The sequence below is a fragment of the Monomorium pharaonis genome, chromosome 3 (genome assembly GCF_013373865.1).
Source record: "Monomorium pharaonis isolate MP-MQ-018 chromosome 3, ASM1337386v2, whole genome shotgun sequence".
NCBI lineage: Eukaryota > Metazoa > Arthropoda > Insecta > Hymenoptera > Formicidae > Monomorium > Monomorium pharaonis.
The window spans coordinates 16,668,614-16,691,647 of NC_050469.1; the positions used below are offsets into that span (position 1 = coordinate 16,668,614).

Below are 23,034 nucleotides of genomic sequence, written 5' to 3' on the forward strand. Positions count from 1 at the left end.
GGAAAGATGCTCCGAGCTTCATTCATTACCACCTCGTTTCTTTTGTCTATCATTCGCGTCGTTTTTTTCTTTATTCTGCCGTAAGAATCTATCACGTCCGCATCGTGACCGCTTCGCTCTTCGCGACCGTATTGTTCTATCGCGACCATCTCGTTCTTCGCGACCGCTTCGCTTCTCGCGAAATTCAATCTCGCGGCATAAGAGTTTAATTTGTTAATTGATATTTGCAATAAATAATTGTTAAAAAGAAAAGAGACTAGAGCCAATTTTCCCCTCGTTCGTTCGTAATTTTCGGTCCTTCTCACACGCGCTCATACCTCGCGCACATTTTTTGGTCCTTCGAGCCGGATACTTTACGTAAGTGAAGTGCGTGCCACAAGTGAGTGCTGTGAACAAGAGAAATTCGGAGAGCATTGAAATGGCAGCCGCAGGATTGATCCGAAGCCAGCGAGCGTTACACGGGCGTATCTCGCGCACCGTGGATAATCTGAAGAAACTCGGCCAGGCGAATATCACGACGGGAGCCGTCGAAGCTCGTTTGGCAGGGTTGGAGAAGTACTGGTCGACCTTTGAGAGCCAGCACGAAACACTCCTACGAGAACACTGGGATGCCCTTAGTGAGGACGATTACGTAACCGGAGATCTCATCTCGGTAGTCGAGGAGACGTATTACGTCAACAAGGGCATCCTGAACGATTTCGCCGCTCAGGCAGCGCGCTCCGGAGAAGCGAGCACCTCATCGACGACCACGGTTACCGTCAGCGAGGGAACCTCGCACAGGACGACCTTACCGCGTATCCAGCTACCGCAGTTCTCCGGAAAATATAGTGAGTGGAACTCCTTTCGAGACCTCTTCCTCTCGATCATGAGACAGGATGCCTCGACCTCATCGGTAGAGAAACTTCACTATCTTAAGACGTGCCTCAAGGGTGAGGCTGCATTACTCATTCGCAACGTGCCGACGACGGCGGAGAACTTCGAGCGCGCTTGGAACACTCTGGTACGACGATTTGAAAACAAGCGGCTACTGGTACGTTCTTTTCTAAGCGAGTTTCTCGCGCTGCATCGAATAAAGGGTGAGTCAGCCTCAGAACTGAGTAATCTGTACAATCGCGTTCGAAGCACGGTGGATTCGCTCGAGAGTATCGGACGACCGGTCACCAGTTCGGAAGATTTCTTTGTGCATTCCATTGTTGAATTGCTCGACCCGCATTCGCGACGCGAGTGGGAAAATTCTATAAACGACTCGACCGACCCACCGTCATACATCGAGCTGCAGCGGTTCATCGAACGCCGGCTGCAGACTCTCGAGGCGTTGCAACCTTCAAAATCGGAAACCGGCGGTACCAAGACGGGTTCGACCGCAGCCCGTCAATCGCGAACGCTGCATACGCGGCAGCAAGAAGTTAAACGCGGCCGCTGTTCCATGTGTCGTCAGGATCATTTTACGATGGCCTGCGACACGTATAAGTCCAAGACCGCCGTCGAACGGAAGAAACTCGTCGAAGCGAAAGATCTGTGCGTCAATTGCCTCGGCCGGCACAAGGTCAGCGAGTGCGCCTCGACGAAACGCTGCGCTTCCTGTAACGAGCAACATCATTCGACGTTGCATGACGCTTTCCGCGAGAGTGAGGCTGCACTCACAACTGTACAACACGCGCGTCATCCGCCCGAAAGACCGCTTACGCGGCTCCTTGCTACCGCGCGCGTCCGCGTTGCCGATCGATTCGGCTACCTTCACGTTTTCCGCGCGCTCATTGACCAGGGCTCCGAGTCATGTCTCGTTACGGAGGCGCTAGTTCAACGTTTGCAACTGCCGCGAACTCGGGCTTCCGTAGCCATATACGGAATCGGCGGAGTTCAAACGGGAAGCGCTCGAGGTCTCGTCACACTGCAAGTCTCCCCGCTGGGAAAGGGGCCCACGCTGTCCGTTCCTGCGTTGGTTTTCCCTCAGCTCAGCATCTACGAGGGAACTGTGGAAGCAAGTACCAAAACCTGGAATCATTTGCGCGGTCTGGAGCTTGCGGATCCGGAATTCTTGGCGACCGATCCCGTCGACCTCTTGCTGGGAGTGGACTTCATTGCCCTTACTCTTCTCGAAGGAGTGCGTAGAGGGGGACCCCAAGAGCCTGTGGCGCAGCAAACGACCTTCGGTTGGATGTTGTTCGGGCCTACCGGCCAAGCTGAGCCCGCGTGCCGCGTTGCCGCCAATACTTGCCGGGTGGAGGAGGATCTGACCGCTCTTGTTCGCAACTTTTGGAAACAAGAAGAGCTTCTCTCTACTACGCCTCCGCTTTCCCAAGAAGACCGTCAGTGCGAGGAGATGTTTCGCCTGACTCACACTCGCACGGAGGAAGGACGCTATGTTGTCCGACTTCCCACCAAGGAACCGCTACCGGACTTCACCGCTACGCGCATTTCGGCCTTGCGCGTGCTTAAGAGCATGGAGAGACGGTTCGCCCGAGAAGAACGTTTCCACCATCTCTACCGAGACTTCTTGACGCAATACCGAGAGCTGGGTCACATGTCCCGCGTTGTCCAGGAGGAGGGAACAAACCGAGTTATAAATTATCTTCCTCATCACGGAGTCATGAGAGAGGCGAGTACGACAACGAAACTACGCGTCGTATTCAATGGCTCAACCCCCACTCCTGCTGGTCGCACGCTTAACCAGTGCTTAATGACCGGTCCGAATCTATTGCCACCGCTGCCGGAAATTATTCTACGCTGGCGGCAACACCGCTACGTCCTAGCCACGGACGTAGAAAAGATGTTTCGGCAGATCGTCGTTCATCCGGACGACCGCGATCTGCAGCGCATCCTCTGGCGTGATGTGGCGACGGACGACATCGCTGAGTACCGTCTCGATACTGTTACGTACGGCCTCGCCTGCGCTCCCTACCTGGCCATGCGCACCTTACACCAGCTGGCCGACGACGAACGCGAACGTTACCCCCGCGGAGCTGCCGTCTTGGAACGAGACGTCTACATGGACGATGTGCTCACCGGCGCCGCTACCCTTGAGGAGGCCTTGGAACTCCGTCGCCAGCTGACCGATCTTTGCACGGCGGGCGGCTTCCCGCTACGAAAATGGTCGGCCAATGACTTTTCGCTGTTGGACGGTGTGCCAGCTGACCACCGGATGAAACGGGAGCTCCGCGATTGGCATACTCAGGAGGCTCACTCCGCCCTTGGTTTACAATGGCATCCAAGAACCGATGACTTTTCGTTCTCGACCCAGCAGATCTCCATAGCAGGATTCACCAAGCGCTCCGTGTTGTCGCTCACTGCCCGGTTGTTCGACCCCCTCGGATGGCTGGCCCCGACGGTGGTGAGTGCCAAAATCGCCTTCCAGAGCACCTGGCTGCTGCAGTTGGGCTGGGATGACACTTTGGACGAGGACTCCGCGAAATTTTGGCAGCGATTCCGAGACGAGCTGCCGTAGTTGGAGACGATTCGAGTGCCACGCTGGATCGGCGTTCTCAATACCAGTCTAGAGGTGGAGTTACACGGTTTCGCCGACGCTTCCGAGCGAGCCTACGCCTCTGTCGTCTACCTGCGATCCCCGGAGGAGGGGTCGTGGAGGGTTACACTTCTTGCAGCCAAGACGAAGGTCGCCCCAATTAAACCGGTCACGCTACCTCGTCTCGAGCTTTGTGCTGCAGCTCTCCTGGCGCGACTCATTTCCCAGCAGAGAAGAGCGCTTGGTCTTGAGCGAGCCCCTCTTCATTGCTGGTCGGACTCCACGGTGACGTTGGGTTGGATCCAAGGACATCCGTCTCGCTGGAAGACCTACGTCGCCAACCGAGTAGCTGAAATACAGACCACAGCTCCGGACGCGCTGTGGCATCACATCCCAGGTCAGGAAAATCCAGCGGATTGCGCATCCAGAGGTCTACTACCCGGTGATCTTGTGAAGCATGAACTCTGGTGGCGAGGACCTGCTTGGCTGTGGCTCGGGACATCGGCCTGGCCTTTAAAGACCGGATGTTTGGACACGACCGAGCTACCTGATGCGCGGACTCGTGCTCATGCTGCCGTCACAACCACACTGACTGACGAGGAGCCAGCCGAACTCCTGCGATTCTCGTCACTCAATCGACTACTGCGCGTGACCGCCTGGTGCCGACGTTGGCTGCGATTTCGTGGTGGACGTTCCTCCGTGGACAGAACCGTCGAGCCCTGTTTAACGATGGACGAACTAGACGAGTCGCGGCTGCAATGGATCCGGAGAGTGCAGACTCAGACATTCCGGAAGGACCTGGAGGCGCTTCGACAGAGCCAGTCTCCGCGGCCTTCGACCTCCTTAATTAAATTAAATCCAATTACAGATTCTCGCGGCCTTCTTAGAGTGGGAGGTCGTCTGAAACATAGCCTGTTAGATCCTGAGGAACGTCATCCGATCATTCTGCCAGCCGACTCGCACTTCACTCTGCTGATCGTCGAAGACTGCCATCGAAGATCCTTACACGGCGGAGTGCAGCTGACCCTGAGTTTGTTGCGTCAGCGTTATTGGGTTCTGCGAGGTCGCGCCCTGACGAAACGTGTAATTCACCGTTGCGTGAGATGCGTGCGTTGGAGGGCGGCACCGGCTCCACAACAGATGGGTGACCTTCCTCAAGAGCGGGTGAGACCCTTTCGTCCATTCCTCAACACCGGCATCGACTACGCTGGACCTGTACAATTGCGAACAACCAAGGGGCGAGGTCATCGTTCGTACAAGGCGTACGTCGCGGTGTTTGTGTGCCTGAGCACACGCGCCGTTCATCTGGAGGTCGTGTCGGACTATACGACGGAAGCCTTTCTAGCCGCCTTACGACGATTCGTCTCCCGACGCGGCTTATGCCGTACCTTGTGGAGCGACCGCGGCACCACCTTTGTCGGAGCAGATGCCCGCTTGCGCGAGCTTTTTTCAGAATATGGATCTGAACGACGGCGACTTAACGACGTCCTCACGGCGGAGGGAATCCGATGGCGGTTCAACCCGCCGTCAGCTCCACATTTCGGCGGCATCTGGGAAGCTGCCGTTAAATCTTTCAAGCATCATCTGCGGCGCGTCCTGGGGAATGCGACTTTAACATTCGAGGAGATGACGACCCTGCTGGCGCAGATCGAAGCCTGTCTTAACTCACGACCTCTGCAGTCTCTCTCCGACGATCCAGAGGATCTCACCGCTCTGACGCCCGGACACTTCCTGGTGGGAGATGTCCCCATTGTAGTGCCGGAACCATCGCTTACCGACGTTCCAGTGAATCGTCTCACCCGGTGGCAGCTTGTGCAGAGTATGCGGGACCACTTCTGGGCACGCTGGGCCCAGGAATACCTCCATTCGCTCACTCAGCGACCGAAATGGCTGAAGAAGGAGTCCAGATATGAAGTCGGACGGCTGTGTCTCATCCGACAGGAGAATAGCGCCCCGGCTCACTGGCCACTGGCCAGAATTATTCGAGTGCATCCTGGCCGGGATGGACTGATCCGCGTTGTCGCGGTGCGGACTGTCGCGATCGAGAATGGCCGGGTCGTTCGTAAGGACTTCACGCGGCCTATTACGAAAATCATTCTTCTGCCAGTCAGTCATGCCGAAAAGATTGATAAGGAGGACGCCGCGCAAGGGGATACGCCCCCCACAGAAAACGCTTAATTGATTTTTTCTTGTTTTTGTTTTTTCTTATTATCGTCTCCGGGTTTAGTTAGTTTTGAAATCTATACGCTGAAGCCGAGCATTCGCCAGAAATCCTGCCGAGGCGGGCGGAATGTTCAGAATCGGAATTAATGCTCGGATTCGGAATTATTGTGCACGGGGCTTTAATCAGCAGTGGCCGTGACCCCACATAGGAATTTGTTTTAAAGGTCTGGAAATCATACATTGCCTAATAAGGAAATGTTTAAAGTACGCGCATTGAGTTACCCGGCAACGGAAAGATGCTCCGAGCTTCATTCATTACCACCTCGTTTCTTTTGTCTATCATTCGCGTCGTTTTTTTCTTTATTCTGCCGTAAGAATCTATCACGTCCGCATCGTGACCGCTTCGCTCTTCGCGACCGTATTGTTCTATCGCGACCATCTCGTTCTTCGCGACCGCTTCGCTTCTCGCGAAATTCAATCTCGCGGCATAAGAGTTTAATTTGTTAATTGATATTTGCAATAAATAATTGTTAAAAAGAAAAGAGACTAGAGCCAATTTTCCCCTCGTTCGTTCGTAATTTTCGGTCCTTCTCACACGCGCTCATACCTCGCGCACATCTATTAATTTTGAGAAGAGAGGTAAGGTTTTTCATTTTCTTTAATTTTCTTTTCTTTTTTCTTTTTCATTTAGTTATATACATACTTTTATACTGTCTATTACTTTGCACTTTATCTTCTTTCTTTTTGTCTGTGATATTTATAAAAGGCTGCTGTGCGCCAGTAAAAAAAGCTGCTGTGCGCCAATAAAAAAAGGCTGCTCTGCGCCAATAAAAAAGGCTGCTGTGCGCTAATAAGGCTGCTGTGCGCCTACAAACAACGGCTGCTGTGCGCCTGTAAAAATTGGTTGCTGTGCGCCTATAAAAATTTGCTGTTTTGCACTTATAACAATTGTCTGTAAACAATTGTAGTAGGTTTGTAAAAATTTGTATTTTTTCAAATAAAATGTCTAAAGAAAAAAGAAATTATTTTAAAGCCTGAAAATAAAGATATTATTATCCGAAATGAGTGGCTTAATGATGATCATATTGATCATTTTCATGAACTTTTACAAAATTGTTCCGACTATAAACCTATTGGAACATGGCGAATACAACTTCCTCATTTGATACAACCTGTATTACAAGATACAAAACACATTCAAATATTGTATAGTTCGTCACATTGGGTATGTAGCTATTACGATAGAAAAAATATATTTATATACGATTCATTTAATAATAAAATACTGCATAAAAATCACGAACAATTCTTGAAAAGATTATTTCCAACATATGATTTTGAGAAACGTTCAGTCAAATTTCCAACTGTGCAACAACAACCAAATGGTAATGATTGTGGTGTTTTTGCAATAGCTTTTGCTATTTCATTATTATATAACATTAAACCTGAAAAAGTAAGATATGACCATAGTCAAATGCGTTCACATTTATTAAAAATTTTTGAATCTAATGTGATTGAGCATTTTCCTCAGGATTTAAATTATGGTGTTCCTCAAAAAATACTTCCATTAGCAGTAATAAAAGCAAGAAAAGCTATAGCTAATGCTCAACGTATAAAGAGATATTTATCTAAAAAAAATACTTTGAAGAATGAATGTCATAATATTGATGATAATCAGGTTAAAAAAAGTCATATAGACGAATATGATTCTTCGAAGAATAAATGTCATAATATAGAAGATAATCGTGATAAAAAACGTTATCTAGACGATGATTTGGAAAATGTTTGTCTAGAAAAGCGGCTTCAATATCAACAAAACTTAGAACAAAATCAGGCTAAGCATCTGGATCGATATAAGACAGATTTATTGAATAATCCTGCTAAAAAGCGACGTCAATATGAAAAAATTGAAGATAATCGTGATAAAAAACGTTATGCAGACAATGATTTGGAAAATATTCGTACTAAAAAGCTGCTTCGATATCAACAAAATTTAAAACAAAATCGGGCTAAGCAATTGGATCGGTATAAAAAAGATTTACTGAATAATCGTGCTAAAAAGCGACATCAATATATTAAAAATTTACAAAAAAATCGTTTGCGTAAAAGAATACATTATTTTATACATTCACAACATGAACGAGATAGATACAGAAAATATTCCGATTGTAAATGGTTGTATAATAAACAATATTACGAGAAAAAGATATTAAAATTTAATTCTGTAAAAAAATATGCTGGTCAAAATATTATTAGAAAATATAGTAAGTTTTGGTCAAAAAATTACATACATATGCATAATCCTGTGACAATAACAGATATTATGAATAAACTTAATATTAAACATAAAATTGAAAGACGATTAGAAGCTGAAAAAATTTTGCGTTGATCTATGCAGATTAGAAATAATTATATTCACAATATGTATAAAATATTAGCTGTATTGAAAAAAAAGGCTGAAGTACACTTAACTCTTGTTACTGAGTGTTTAACAATTGATGATAAATTACATGCGTTATGTGGTATATCGGGTCATACAGCTTCTTCCGAAAATTATTTTATTGATTCTACATGTAGTGAACAATTTATTTCATCGCAACCATTGATAACAAACTTGAAAGGTCAAATTATAAATGTATTACCTCGGGTAGAAGCACAAGCTAAAAAAGCATGGTTGTGCAATACTTCGTGTAAAATTGATTTATTTGTAATTGATCGTTATAAAAAATTTCTCGAAGTAATAAATACATGTACTTTAAAGAAAATACCAGAACTATTACGCAAGGTTTGTCAGAAATGTACAGTAAATGATTTGACTGACAAATTAGGTCATACACAGGCTTGTTACATTAATCCAAATTTTTGTAAAGCAATGTCTCTTTCTATTCAATTATTATCACCTCATTTTCCAAAGGTAAGACATATTAAACGTTTGATTTATCGAATAAGAGCAGACTATCGAAAGTTAATAGATCTAGAAAAAGCTTTAAATTCTGGCGATATCGATACATTAAATGAACTTATAACTTTGGCACAAGATCGAGCAAATATGTACAAACATCATTAAAGTTTAACTGATTTGAGTGATGATGATATTATTTCTAAATATAGCAAAGCATTTAAGACGTTTACTAAACGTTCTATGGACACACCTCGATATGTTTGTGTTTCATGTGAGAGACTTTGCTATAAGAGAAGTGTATCTGAAATTAGTAAGTTTAAAACACAATTAGATATTCCAATTTGGAGAGATTTAATGGCACATATAAAAAATTTAAATATTGATCCGCAATACATATGTCTTTATTGCCAAAGAAAATTCCGTAACGGATTAATGCCTGCTTATTGTATTTTAAACAATCTATATATCCAAAATGTTCCCGAATATCGTCTCTTAATTCATTCGAAAAAATGTTAATACAAAGGGCTAAAGCATTTCAAACTGTTGTTAAAATGGGAACTGTGATGAATAAAAGGTTGCCTCATAGACAGATGGTACAGAAAGTAAAAGGTATGTTGTGAGCGTTTGCTCGTTTTGGGAATTCTTTCCCGTCGGTAGTTGGGATCGTTCTGCCTGAAGGGTTGGGACCTAAAGGGTGAAGGTTCGGCTCGGTGTATAAAAGAAAAGAAGACGCTTCTTACGTGCTTGTTCGTTGTCTTTATTTCTGTTTCTTGCGCTTACAATCAGCTGTGATGGTGTTAGGTATCACTCGCGATAAGGTGTATAGTACGCGACGCGGCTCGGACGTTGTTATGTTTCTCTCCGCTCGGTCACGGCGTGGTCGCGTTTATATATTATGATATCTGGCGCAATTTCGGGGGCCAGTGACCGGGCGTCGGTAGCTTCCGCGAGGCTAAACGTTTCGACATCGGAATGCGGTGACCTTGCGGTTTGATTTTGCAGCGTAGGACCTATTTCTAGGGCGATACGAACTGCTTCCGAACGCGCTGTTGTAATCTCACGGAAGTTACTCGGGACTTCCGTGAGCGCGGCGGATTCTTGTGCGTCTTTCGAAAGAGGTGCTTCTTGCAACGTCTTTCGAAAGATGCGTGTCGCAATTTTAATAAATATAGTTGTAATCGGCTTACAACAGGTAGAACATTTCATTTACCATTACCATTAGAACAAACAATAAACAAAATATGTTCGAAAACTGATGCGATAAATAAAAACAATATGGAATTGTACATTTTGGTTAGAGGTATTCCAACAAAAGCAAAAATTATTTGGGAAAAAATGGTAAATCTTAAAAAAGTATTTTATGCTTTGGTATGGTTAAAACGTAAAAATCACCTTTATAAACACATTATACTGCCAGATACTTACAATGGATCATGTTCGGAAAAGAATGTAGAATTTTTTGAAATAAAAGGGACAGAAAATGATTCTGAATTTGTATCGGATAATGATAATAATGATGGTACATTATTGAATTCAAAAATTGAAATGCAAGAAACAAAAAATAATGCAGAAGCTATTGTTTTAAATCTTCAAGGTGACGCTATGTTACTCAGGTAACTCAGGTTACCGATGACAAGGATAGTTATTACGAACAGTATACCATTTATCCTTTATATGAAAAAAAAAACGTGAAAGTGCTAACATTTTGTATCAAATGTTAAAAATTGAGGAATTACCCCTGGATAACCGTGAAAAATTTTTAGATCTATTATGTTTTCCAGATATATATCCTTTTGGTATTAATGGACAACATGAAACTAGACAAATTAAACTTCATGAACATGAATATATTAAATGTCGTTTGACTTCTAAACATCCCCAATATAGATTGAATCAACAATATTTGTTTTATTTATTAAATAATGCGAATAATCGTCAATTAAAGCGCGGTATTTATCATAAATTAAATGTAACTAATTTGCGAGATCGTTATACGGCTTCAGAATATTTACAAGCAGTGCAGAAAGAATTATTGGAGTCTGATTTGAGTACAATATTTTCTACCTTGAGAAATACGGCACAATATTGGCGTAGACCAAGATATGATTTAGAGTGCATGATACAACATTACGGACCTGCGACATGGTTTTTAACATTGAGTCCTAGTGAATGGATGTGGGATGATTTAGGTCAATACATTCGTGAAGTAAATGGTTGGTGTAACGATTCGTCTTCCACTAGTGCTCTCGTTGCTAGAGATCCTGTATCAGCGTCGAGATTTCTCCATAATAAGTTTCGAGCAATGATTGATTTTATTTGTTCCGAAGATCATCCGATCGGAGAAGTTACACATTACTTCTGGCGACGAGAATATCAAGGTAGAGGGATACAACATTTTCATATGTTAATTTGGATTAAAGATGCACCAATTATTGGTGTATCTTCTGAAAAAGAAATTTCTGAATTTATTTTACATGTAACTTGTAAAATGCCAGATAAAAATATTTCTCCATTATTATATGAGCGAGTTAATACATACCAACAACACAAACATAACAATTATTGTCTTCGTTCTAAGAAAATGGGACGTAAAGTTGGTCGTATATGTCGTTTCGGATTTCCTCGCCCTGTTACGGATACGTTATGTTTAAGAGATGTTGTAAGTTCGATAGCAGGTAGGAAACAGTTAAAGTCTAGAAGTAGGCTTTATGATATTCCTCGAACGGAGAGAGAGGGTTATATAAATGATTATAATCCCCCTACTCTTACTGCATGGAATGGAAATATGGATATACAATATATTGGAGAAAATTCCAGGTTTATTAATATGTACATAAGTAAGTATGTAAATAAAGCAGGACAATGTGAATTATCTGAAGATATTCTTGATTGTAAAAATCAGACAAACAAATCAATAGCGAGCTGTCTTTGGAATATTGGATTACGATTTTTAAATAATAGAGAATGTGGAGCTCTTGAAGCTGCGGATACATTGCTAAGTATTCCTTTATATGGAACTGATCGAAATACGACGATCAAATGGTTGGATACGAATCAGATACGATATAGAAAAGTAAAAAACGTTAAGGAAGTTGAAGCTCTCGATAGAGATTCTACAGATATATTTTGTGCGTCTGTAATAGATGACCATTATCCATATAGATCGAAAGAATTTGAATCGATGTGTTTATATGAATTTATGCAATGGCATGATATTACAAAAATTAAACCAGAAAGTAAAAATATTAAATATTACAAAATGGATAATGGTTATTACCTTAAACGGCGACAACGTGGACATCTTATTAATCATTATAAATATGATGTTAAGACGCGGCCGGAAAATTATTTCTTTTCATTACTTCTTATGTTTCAACCACGGCGAAAAATGGAAGATCTTAAAAATGGTTGTGATACTTATGCGGAATCATTTCATAAGGTAAAATTACATCTCGTCGAAGCATTGCAGTATCATGAAAAAATGGAAGAATTGAAACAAGCATATGAAACTGTGAAGGAATTGGTTCAACAACAGATTGACGAAAAACAGCATCTGTCTTAAGATGATCCTGATAATCCGATAGGTGTTCAAAATATTCAAGCTGGTGAAGCAATGCAAGATTTTAAAGATCTCGGTGGTCACGAAGAAGAAATCGATATATCTGAAATGATTTCAAAATTGAATGCAGATCAAAAAAAAGTATTTGATAGAGTCATTAATACCGTGTCAGATAAAAAATCGTTATTACGACTATACGTTAGTGGAGAAGGAGGCACTGGTAAAAGTTTCTTGATTAAAACTATTAAATGCTGGATAAAACAAAATCTTAATAAGGATACTACAATAGCAGCGCCCACTGGTATAGCAGCATTTAATATAAATGGTTTGACAGTACATAGATTACTTCAATTACCCGTTGAACATGGTTCTACTCCCAATTATAAACAATTAGCTGATCATGTATTAAAAGTTTTACGAGCAGACCTCAAAGATGTTATTCTTTTTATAATTGATGAGGTATCAATGATATCTAATTTGATTTTATTGTATATACATTTTCGATTATCTGAAATATTTGATACTATTGATTGTGATGATGGTTGGTTTGGTCGAGTGCATATTCTTCTATTTGGAGATTTGCTTCAATTACCTTCTGTACATGAAGATCTTTCCTTCGTAAATTTATCAAATGTAAAAGTTAAGAAATTTCTTGGTTCCTTAAATGCTGTTAATTTATGGACTACTTTATTTGATTACGATGAATTAACGATCAATATACGCCAACAAGGAGATGGATCTTATCGTGAATTACTTTCGAGAATTCGTATTGGTTTACTGACAAAATCTGATCGTGACATTCTCGAAAAAAGAAAAATATCTTTTATAGGTAAGTCTTTCGAAGAAAGATTCGGTAAATTATGTAATTTTATTGATAATTTGCCTTCTGATGCCGTTTGTTTACTCCCTACTTGTCATATGTGTGATGTTCTTAACAATGCAATGTTAAGTCGTATTGCTTCAAAAGAAATATTATTAATTGCTGAAGATGAGATTGAATGTATTCCATATATTAAAAAAAGAGTAACAAAGTTATTGACGGATAATGATGATGATAATAGTAGGACAGCTGGGCTTTTCAAACGAATTACAATTAAAATTGGAGCAAAAGTTATGATAAGACGTAACATTGATGCTAGTTTAGGCCTTGTAAATGGTACAATTGCTACAGTTATTTCAGTTGTGCAAGATCCATCTACGGATTATGTAGAAAAAATCAAACTTCTTTTACCATCTAATTTGGAATATTTTATTGAAAGAATAAGTGTCAAATTTCAAGTTATGGAAAAAGCATTTGTTATTAGGAAACAATTTCCAATATCTTTGAGTTATGGTATTACCATTCATAAAGCTCAAGGATTAAGTTTGCAAAATGTTGTTACGGATATAGGTAATTCTGTGTTTAGTTGTGGTCAGATATATGTTGCATTATCCCGTGTGACATCTCTGGATGGATTGCATTTGATTAATTTCGACCCTTCGTGTGTAATAGCTAGTGAAGAGGCAATTATCGAATATAATCGGTTAAAACGAATACATAAACCGGAAGAACAAGTTATTACTATTTCAAAAGAACGATATCATAAAGTTAAAGATACGCCATGGACATTGTGGAAGACAATTACTTCCGTTCAACGGTCGGATCAAAAAGTTCGACGTAGTACTTGTTGGATTTTACGTGGTTTTCAAAATACTGACAAAGTTTCATGTTATGCAAATGCTGGATTGCAATGTTTATTTCATTTAAATATTATTAGAAAACAGTTATTTAATTCTGATAAATTAGATGTTTTAAGTATTTTAGCTCACCGATATGAAAATGGAATACATAATTTAAATACCTATGCAATACGGGAATACTTAGGAGAGTATTTTTCAACTTGTATTAAACGAGATGTATTTGATTTTCTTACAGCTCTTTGCACAAAATACGATTTTATAAAAGATTTAGTAGAGCATCAAGTTATTTTTACTACTCGATGCAAATTATGTAGTAATACAAAAGTTACTACGGATAATAATGTTATTCTTTCAATTCCTGTTAACAATTTAAAGAAAAAAAGTTTTAATCTTAATGATTTATTAAATATATCATTTTCACATTGGTTTGAATTACATGATAAATTATGTGAACGTTGTGAAGGAAATGAGTTATTATTTAAGAAAGAAATAAAATTGACAAAACAGATAGTTATTATATGTTTAAGTCTATTTTTATTACAAAATGGTAGCTTAGTAAAAGTACCACAAAAATTTAATTTATGCGCTATCCCGACAAGTAAAATGATAATAGCTGGACAAGTATATAAAGTTATGAACGCTATATTCCATCGTGGTTCATGCATTGAAGAGGGTCATTTTACAAGCATGTGTAAAGAAGGTTCGTATAGCAATTGGATTGAAGCAGATGATGTGCAAGTTACAAAAAAGCAATGGCTTAAAGGTGCTAAAGATATTTATATATTATTCTTAGAAAAAGTTGATAATAAATAATAATATTCAGCAAAAATGTATTCTTAATTTAATATAAATATTAATCTTTATAAATATGTTCAGCAATGTAATCATACTTTTTAAAAAAGCTAAAAAAAGCGCTAAATCTGGTTCTCCTTTAATTAAAAAAAAATTTATAAAATTCAAGATAATACTTTTGATCAAATTCAACTAAAGTGATATATGGAATGGAAAAAAATCATTTACCTATGTATCAAATAAGATACATTTTATTAAATTTAATTTAAGTGATACATAAATCAAATTCAGTCTAAGTTGTCTATAAACAATACAAAATGAGTGATATCCGAACAAAATTACCTTTTTAAAAAAGGTAAAAAAAAAGGCGCCAAGTGTGTGGTTTTTCCTTTAAGGAAAAAAATTATTGGATGGTTCAACCTAAGTAATATATAACAAAATCCAAGATAATACTTTTGATTTAAATTTATCTTTTACGGAAAAAAATCACAAATTTAAGATAAAACTTTTGATTAATCTCAACCTAAGTGGTATATTCTTTTGGATAGTTCAACTTAAGTATTTAATATATACTGTCAAATATGTTCCTGAAATTTTTAAAGTTTATACTCACACACACAAATTAACTTCTCTACAAAAATAGTGATATTTAAATATTTTGCGCCAATTATAAAAACAAATATTTTTATAAGAACTAAAACATTATTACTATTTTTTAGCCAGTTTTTATAATAAAAAATTTTTTAGATTTGACACTATAAAATTAGAGTATTACGTTTTTTTTTCTACAAAGTAATGATATAATATATAGAACATGCGCCAACTATAAAATAGATGTTTACACGAATTAGAACATTTACTTTGTTATTCTTTGGCTGACATTTATAGTTTAATTTTTCATTAATTTCGTATCAGACTAAAGATTGATATTAAGATTGAAATGAAATGTAACCAATTAGTTGGTCAAATTCTAATTCAATCTCAATCTCAATCTTTAGTCTGATATGGCTTTGATTGTCTTAAGTTTGTCTTTAGATACAATTTTGTTAATTACGAAGTATTTTAACGATAAACTTAAGAAGATCCTTAAATATAAAATTAAACTATAAATATTAGCCTTTTGTATTAAATTATTGGCTGCTGTGCGCCGATATGAGGCTGCTGTGCGCCGATATGAGGCTGCTGTGCGCCTGCAAAAAACAATTGTCAGGAAGTATATTGGCAAGGAATAAAGAAGATAATATTGAGTTGGCAAATAAGTTTTAATACAAATAAATTATAAATGTTACAAATAAATATTTTAATACAAATAAATATTTTACTACAAAAACTTGGCGCTGCTAAACCGAATAATTTGCCAGCTCTTCCTTCTTCTCTTGTATGTGCATCTGAACGTGTGTGTGTGTGTGTGTGTGTGTGTGTGTGTGTGTGTGTGTGTGTGTGTGTGTGTTTAGTATATAACTTAGTTTATAGGAAAGCGATTTACTTAAGTTTAGTATATAACTTAGTTTATAAGGAAGCGATTTACTTTTAAGGAAGCGGTTAATATCTGTTTCTTATGCATGCGTGCGTGCGTGTCTCTCTCTCTCTCTCTCTCTCTCTCTCTCTCTCTCTCTCTCTCTCTCCCTCATGCGTGTATATTATATGTATTATTTTAATATGTAAGTGAAATTGTAAGAAAATGATTTTGTATTAAAGCAAATTATTCGGTTTAGCAGCGCCAAGTTTTTGTAGTAAAATATTTATTTGTATTAAAATATTTATTTGTAACATTTATAATTTATTTGTATTAAAACTTATTTGCCAGCTCAATATTATCTTCTTTATTCCTTGCCAATATACTTCCTGACAATTGTTTTTTGCAGGCGCACAGCAGCCTCGTATCGGCGCACAGCAGCCAATAATTTAATACAAAAGGCTAATATTTATAGTTTAATTTTATATTTAAGGATCTTCTTAAGTTTATCGTTAAAATACTTCGTAATTAACAAAATTGTATCTAAAGACAAACTTAAGACAATCAAAGCCATATCAGACTAAAGATTGAGATTGAGATTGAATTAGAATTTGACCAACTAATTGGTTACATTTCATTTCAATCTTAATATCAATCTTTAGTCTGATACGAAATTAATGAAAAATTAAACTATAAATGTCAGCCAAAGAATAATAAAGTAATGTTCTAGTTTGTATAAACATCTACTTTATAGTTGGCGCATTTTCTTTTCTATATATATCATTACTTTTGTAGAAAAAAAAACGTAATACTCTAATTTTATAGTGTCAAATCTAAATTCAATATTATGCAGCATTCAGTGCACTCTTCGTAGATGGGACTAGTACCGCAGTGAATATAGTGACGGATTTCTTCGTCGTATCTGCTAAGGTCGGATTGATCGCTGATGCAATCGTGACAAAGAATAGAATTATCGAGGCGACTTCGGAAAAGAAAGACTTTATTGCACGAAATTATCTCGTTTGTAATTCCGCGTGAGCGAAGAGGAGTTTCGTACTTTCGTGGGGAGATGCGATTATTCACGCCCATGATATTTGTGCGAGGCAGATATTAATATTAAGATTTACGCGACGGTTAGAGAAATCACGGCGCAGAGTAGAGGGGAGACGTTTGACTCGAGTAGGCGGCTCTCTACAACGGAGGTAGTGGGGAAGCCGGAGCGATGCGACGGCATCGTCGCGTGGCGGTGCAAAATGGCGCGAAGCGAGTTCAGCCACGTGGCTGCGTAAAAATGGCGAGATCTATTCTTCACGAGATTCTAGACACTCCGAGTTCACTGTTCGATACTGCGAATTAATCCAAGCACTTACCCTATTTTTGGAGGCGTAAAACTCGTACCTTGGATCTTCCTTAGGAATATGTGTCACGTCGATAGGTCGTTTTCCAACGGAGATTCGTACGGGCTTATACGGAATGTGCTCAGGGACGTCCTCCGTCAATGGGCGAGTGGTGTAGGCAGCAAAGCGCGGGTCTTCGGCAGGAATGACTGACGGCTTGATGCGAGGCACGTGGAAAATGATGGGCACCAATTTATAAACACTGCTTCTAACTGACAAGGATACGAGCGTTTCGGTTTTTCCGCGACCGCGTAATCTTCTCTTTCTACACCAATGTAGTGGAGAAATCCGTGGGTAGGTAATGTCTCGTAAAGTTGTGCTTTAATTCTGCGAACCTGGTATTTACGTCCGCCACGTCGCTGTTTCGGCATTCGTGATGAAAATATTTTTATATAGTAAACGTGGAATAAGTGTTCGTAATTGTTATTAAAATAATTGTAATAGATCTGCGATCAATCAGCGCTGAAACAGTCGTTGCAGACCGTGCGGGTCAGCCGCACCGATGGCTCTTATTCACAGCTCGTGATTGATCGAGGATGTATGCGTAAAATATTTTATTTTATAGATTTTAAGATTATATTCATCACGAAGTTGAATGAGAGGAAAGGTAATTGTTGGAATAAAAGGAAATAAGAGTTTCACTAAATATTCAGTATATTTACGATCTTAAATTTACAATTAAATTATTGAAACACAGGATTTACAGCGCGGTATTATTAAGATTTGAATATAAAAGTGTCGGTTATTATCAGTGGAAATAGGTGATCGCTAGTAAATATTCTAAGTTCGCTTTTCACGCAAAAATATTCTAACTATACACAAAAGTATAGAAATATTCTAAGTTCGGAATGGAAGTATTCTAAGGTAAAGAATGAAAATATTCTAAGCTTGTAATGGAAATATTCTAAGTTCGAAATGGAAAATATTCTAAGTTTGAAATGGAAATATTCTAAGTTGGAAATGGAAATAATCTAATTTTGAAATGGAAATATTCTAAGTTGGAAATGGAAATAATCTAAGTTTGAAATGGAAATATTCTAAGTTGGAATTGGAAGAAATAGAAGGATTGAGACGACTCGATTCTAAACTTAATCTGAGTAAAATCTGTTCTAGATCTGCTCTAAATCTGAGACTCTGGTCCTCTTGCATGAGAATATATATCGTTACATAACCCTTCCTCGTGCATATCCCACCCTTGTCCCTTTTTCGGCGGCTCGTTGCGCAACGCTCAAGAGCGAGGCTTCGCTGTTTTGGGGATGCACCAGTAAGGGTGGGGGTGTAGTGGATTAGCAGAGTGTTACAAAATAGTGGTAGTGAAAGTACGGATGCTGTATGCGAGAAATAGTAATAGTGGGAGTACGGACGCCGTATGCGAGAAATAGTAATGGTGGGAATACGGACGCCGTGTGCAGGAGGAATAGTAGTGGGAGTAGAGACGCAGTACGGTCGCTGTTTCTTTCTTTGTCGCTCTTACAATTTCCTATTCTATTGTCGCATACTTATGCTAGAAACTCATACATAAGGATTAATATAATCTATGAGCGCGCGAATATTGCGGAATTATGCTAATAAGATAATATGAAACTTAACAATGCTAAGATCATGCGCAAATTAGTTGTTCTACATTTACATACAAATATTAATAGTAAAAACATACACAACTTAATAATAAAATTGTAGTATTTAGAATGATAGGTTCTGCGCAACTTAATAACTATACGCAAAATAATAATAGCGTTACAATAATTGTACGCAAGAATAAAAATGGAAAATAATACATAATTAATTAATGCGTAATATTAATACAATTAATAATAGTAATGTTGTTCGCGAAATAATAATAATAGTTTTATTTAAATACACAATTAATTAATATGTAATTAATTATAATAATATGATTAGGAATATTGTCAGAGACTGTTTCGATAGCGCGTGAACGTCGCGGAAGGGAGGCAGGGTTGTGCAAGAAATTACGCAGTGTATTACACACAAAAAAAAACTAACATATAATTACTCTTGATAACGTACACTTCAAATTTACACAAATCAACAGAAGAAATGACGTTGCGTAAGTGTGCAATGGCGTCGTTGCGCACTGTCGCGACCGAGAGCAAGTGCTCGTCCGGAAAGTAATTCTTGATTGTAAGTTCACGTGAACTAACTATCGAAGATTGCAACGTGCCTGTAAGTCGATCGAAGACAGACTGACTGCTCACGCGTCTTCGCGTCGCCCGAACGTGCCGGGTTTACCTCCGTACATCTCTTAAACACGCATTCGCGATCACCCGTCTCTCGCGTGGCCACGACTATGATCCAGCCGCATATCACTCTCTGAGCGTCCCAAAGAAACGAGAGACATTCCACGCGATTCCGAACAAATATGAATAATAAAAGTAAAAGAAAAGTAAAAAAAAATTATTAGTTTGGCGGGAACGTCACAGTATGTATTCATTATTTAGATATAATAGCAGTTAGAATCAGTGGTAAATATCTGGACAGAGAAATAAATATGTTTTATTTATTTAATAATAATTAAGATTGACTAGAAATGCGATTTCAGTTAATTAAATATTTCGTTATGTATATCATTGTGATAAATGAGTAATAATCCAATTAAATTTGATTGAACATATAATTCACATGTATAATAAATGGTCATATGAGATAATAATGAAATTTGTTAGCATAATTATTGCAGGTATTCAAATACAGTAACAATCAATATTCGAATTGTAAAAGTGGTTACAATTCATTAAAATATAATATTTGGTCGTAAATGCAATTATTTGGTTTATTCATTAAATATGTGACTAAGTTTGTTAATATTCAAATTAAAAGGTAATTGAGTTTCATTAAAAATGCAATATCTGTAATAATTACAATTGATTTAATAATTGATTTTGTTATATAGTCACATAGGATCAGATACTATTAGTATTTAAGGAAGTAATAATTTAGATTTATTAAATTGAGTTATTTATAATTCCGTAGATAATTGCAATTAATAATTATAATTAATATATCGAACATTAATTGTGTGAAATTCCAAGCAATTAGGCAATTTATTCAATAAACAATGAATATAAATTCAGTTAATTAAATTGTAGGTTGAATAACAATTTTGTGATACAGTGTATAATTTCAGTTGATTAAATAACTAGTTGAATATTAAATAAATATAATTTATTTGGATTGAATATAAAAAATATTAAAATGTGGTCATGTATGAAATTGCAATTAATAAAATAATTAATTGGATAGTGAAATACATGTATTTAATTATATAATCGTTTGGATATTAACTAATTATGTATGTAATTTCAGTAGGTTGAATAATTAATTGAACATTAAGTTAATATAATTCCAGTCAATTAAATAATTAATTAATTATTAAATAAGTGATTACGTGCGGCAATAGTGTATCTTGTTCACAAAATGGTAATTCAACTAGTCAGAGACATGAAATAAGATTTCGACACATATATATATACTTCAGTGAAATAAGTGTGAATTAATTGTATTAAACTTACCAAATTGTTTGTAGAACAGCTTGGGGCGTGAAATGAATTAGAGCTGGGCCCCGAAATTCGTTATAATTTGTCTTTATTATATGAGAATACAGTCTTGGGTGTGTCGACAAAATGGCTGCCGTGCACGATTTGGCGGTAAGTTTCGTCGTTGAAGTGATACGTATTTTAAGAAGTTTACTGCTTGATGGTCCCGCACGCAATGCCGTTCCGCCGCGACGAGCGCTCTTATATACTGTCAGTTTGTTGGCCGCGGGGTGCGGTCTGAGATAGGGATTGCATCAGCCGCAGGTGTTACTTCAAAAGATGCCGCCGGCGACAGTCTGGCGGTTACATTCTCGGAATTTAGTCCGGGGTGTCTTTGAGTTTTGCCGACCGTCACCGCGTACTTCGTCTTTTAAGACTTTTATAAAATATTATTTTACGCGGTGAATATTTCAGTGTTTCTCAACTATTGCAATGATGCTCACGCTGGGGATCCTTCTCTTTTAGTTTTTAGTACTTATAAAAATTTTGAACGCCTTCGAGAATGTTCTAGAAAGTTCTAGAACATTCTAGAAGGTTCTAGAAGAATCGGTGAAGCTGTTATATAATACTTTAAAATTTTATATCTCGACAACGATGAGGGGTCGAGGGTTGGGGTTGGAACTTTAAAAGTATATAGGGGATGGACCCTAGGGGGTGGTAGGGGGATGTAGTGTCGGTAAGGTAGGGACCTACCTTATCGGTCGAGACATCAAGGTCGGTATATTAGAAAACTGTTAACCGACTGTGAGTTAAGTAGTAAATAAAATTATCGACGGTAGTAAGTTGGTAAATTATCTTTACAATTTTATCGACGGCAGCAATTTGATGCAACACCTTTACAATTTTATCGACAGTAGCAATTGATGCAATACCTTTACATTTTATCGACAATAGCGACTAACAGTATATGATAAAATAGTTAATACAATGAATACTGTATCCCGAAAGATAATAATAGCAAATATTAAAAGGTATGATAACATACGTAATAATTATATGTCAAGCGGTTAATAAAACTGAGTATAATTAAAGTATAGCGTTAAATAATATTTGAACAATATAATTAAAGATCGAACGAATATAATATGTAGTAAATGGATAATGTTAAATCAGTTTACGGCCAAGATACGAATAATATCAGAACAGCGTATATAATATGCTGAAAATAATAGAACATAAAACTGAATAATTGAATAAAAGTATTTAAACAAATATTACGTGAAGTTAAAAGAAATAATTGTATGATTATTATAATAGTTTTCAACTGAATAATTGAATGATAAGTGCAGCAAATCAATAATATAAAATAATATAATAATGAACAATATTAAATTAGTATATAATTACGCGTGTTGTGCAGCGTAAGTTAGCAAGTATAAAACTAAATATATTAAAAGAAGCAATAAATGAATTATAGAAGTATTAAACAAGTCGTTATACGAATAAAGGAAGTTAAATTAATAATTAATAAAATAATGATTAACAGAATAAAAATAAAAAATTTTACACGGGACGTGACACTGCCACGTCTCGTGTCAGATTACAATGTACGAAAGCATCGAACTATCGGCATGCGGCCCATCGATGTTACGCCTGCAATCGCTAAAAAACTCTTAACCACTGTGTACAGTCACATAAAAATTGCAGCACCTGCGCGATTTAAAGTAGGTGATTCGGTGCGCGTCAGCAAATTCAAAACTGTTTTTGAGAAGGGCTATACACCAAATTGGACTACGGAAATATTTAAAATTATCAAAGTACAGCGTACCAATCCTGCGACATATGTACTGGAAGATTCCTGTGGAAAACCTGTCGCTGGAGGATTCTACGAATATGAGCTGCAGCGTGTTGCAAATCCTGACGTGTATCTTGTTGAAAAAATATTACCCAGAAAAGGAGATGAGGTTATGTCAAGTAGTTGGGATTCGATGGAGCGCATAATTCATGGATACATAAAAGCAATGTTATTTAATCTATATAAAAATTGTTTTTATTATATTTACATAAAAGTACAATGTAACCGTATAAACATAAAATACATTTTTAATTTTATATTATGCGAGATTTC

General features: G+C 38.2%; 2 protein-coding genes across 2 annotated transcripts; both read left to right on the forward strand.

The window, feature by feature from the left end:
* Window positions 1-418: 418 nt before the first annotated feature.
* On the forward strand, window positions 419-5,641 carry LOC118644969. Its single transcript, XM_036284976.1, has 2 exons — window positions 419-3,441; window positions 3,493-5,641. Exons 1-2 carry the CDS (start codon window positions 419-421, stop codon window positions 5,639-5,641), a joined length of 5,172 nt encoding a protein of 1,723 aa, XP_036140869.1.
* Window positions 5,642-7,076: 1,435 nt separating this feature from the next.
* LOC118644843 lies at window positions 7,077-9,955 on the forward strand. Its single transcript, XM_036284496.1, has 2 exons — window positions 7,077-9,137; window positions 9,721-9,955. The coding sequence occupies exon 1, from the start codon at window positions 7,101-7,103 to the stop codon at window positions 8,013-8,015; it is 915 nt and encodes a 304-aa protein (XP_036140389.1). The 5' UTR covers window positions 7,077-7,100; the 3' UTR covers window positions 8,016-9,137; window positions 9,721-9,955.
* Window positions 9,956-23,034: the final 13,079 nt, after the last annotated feature.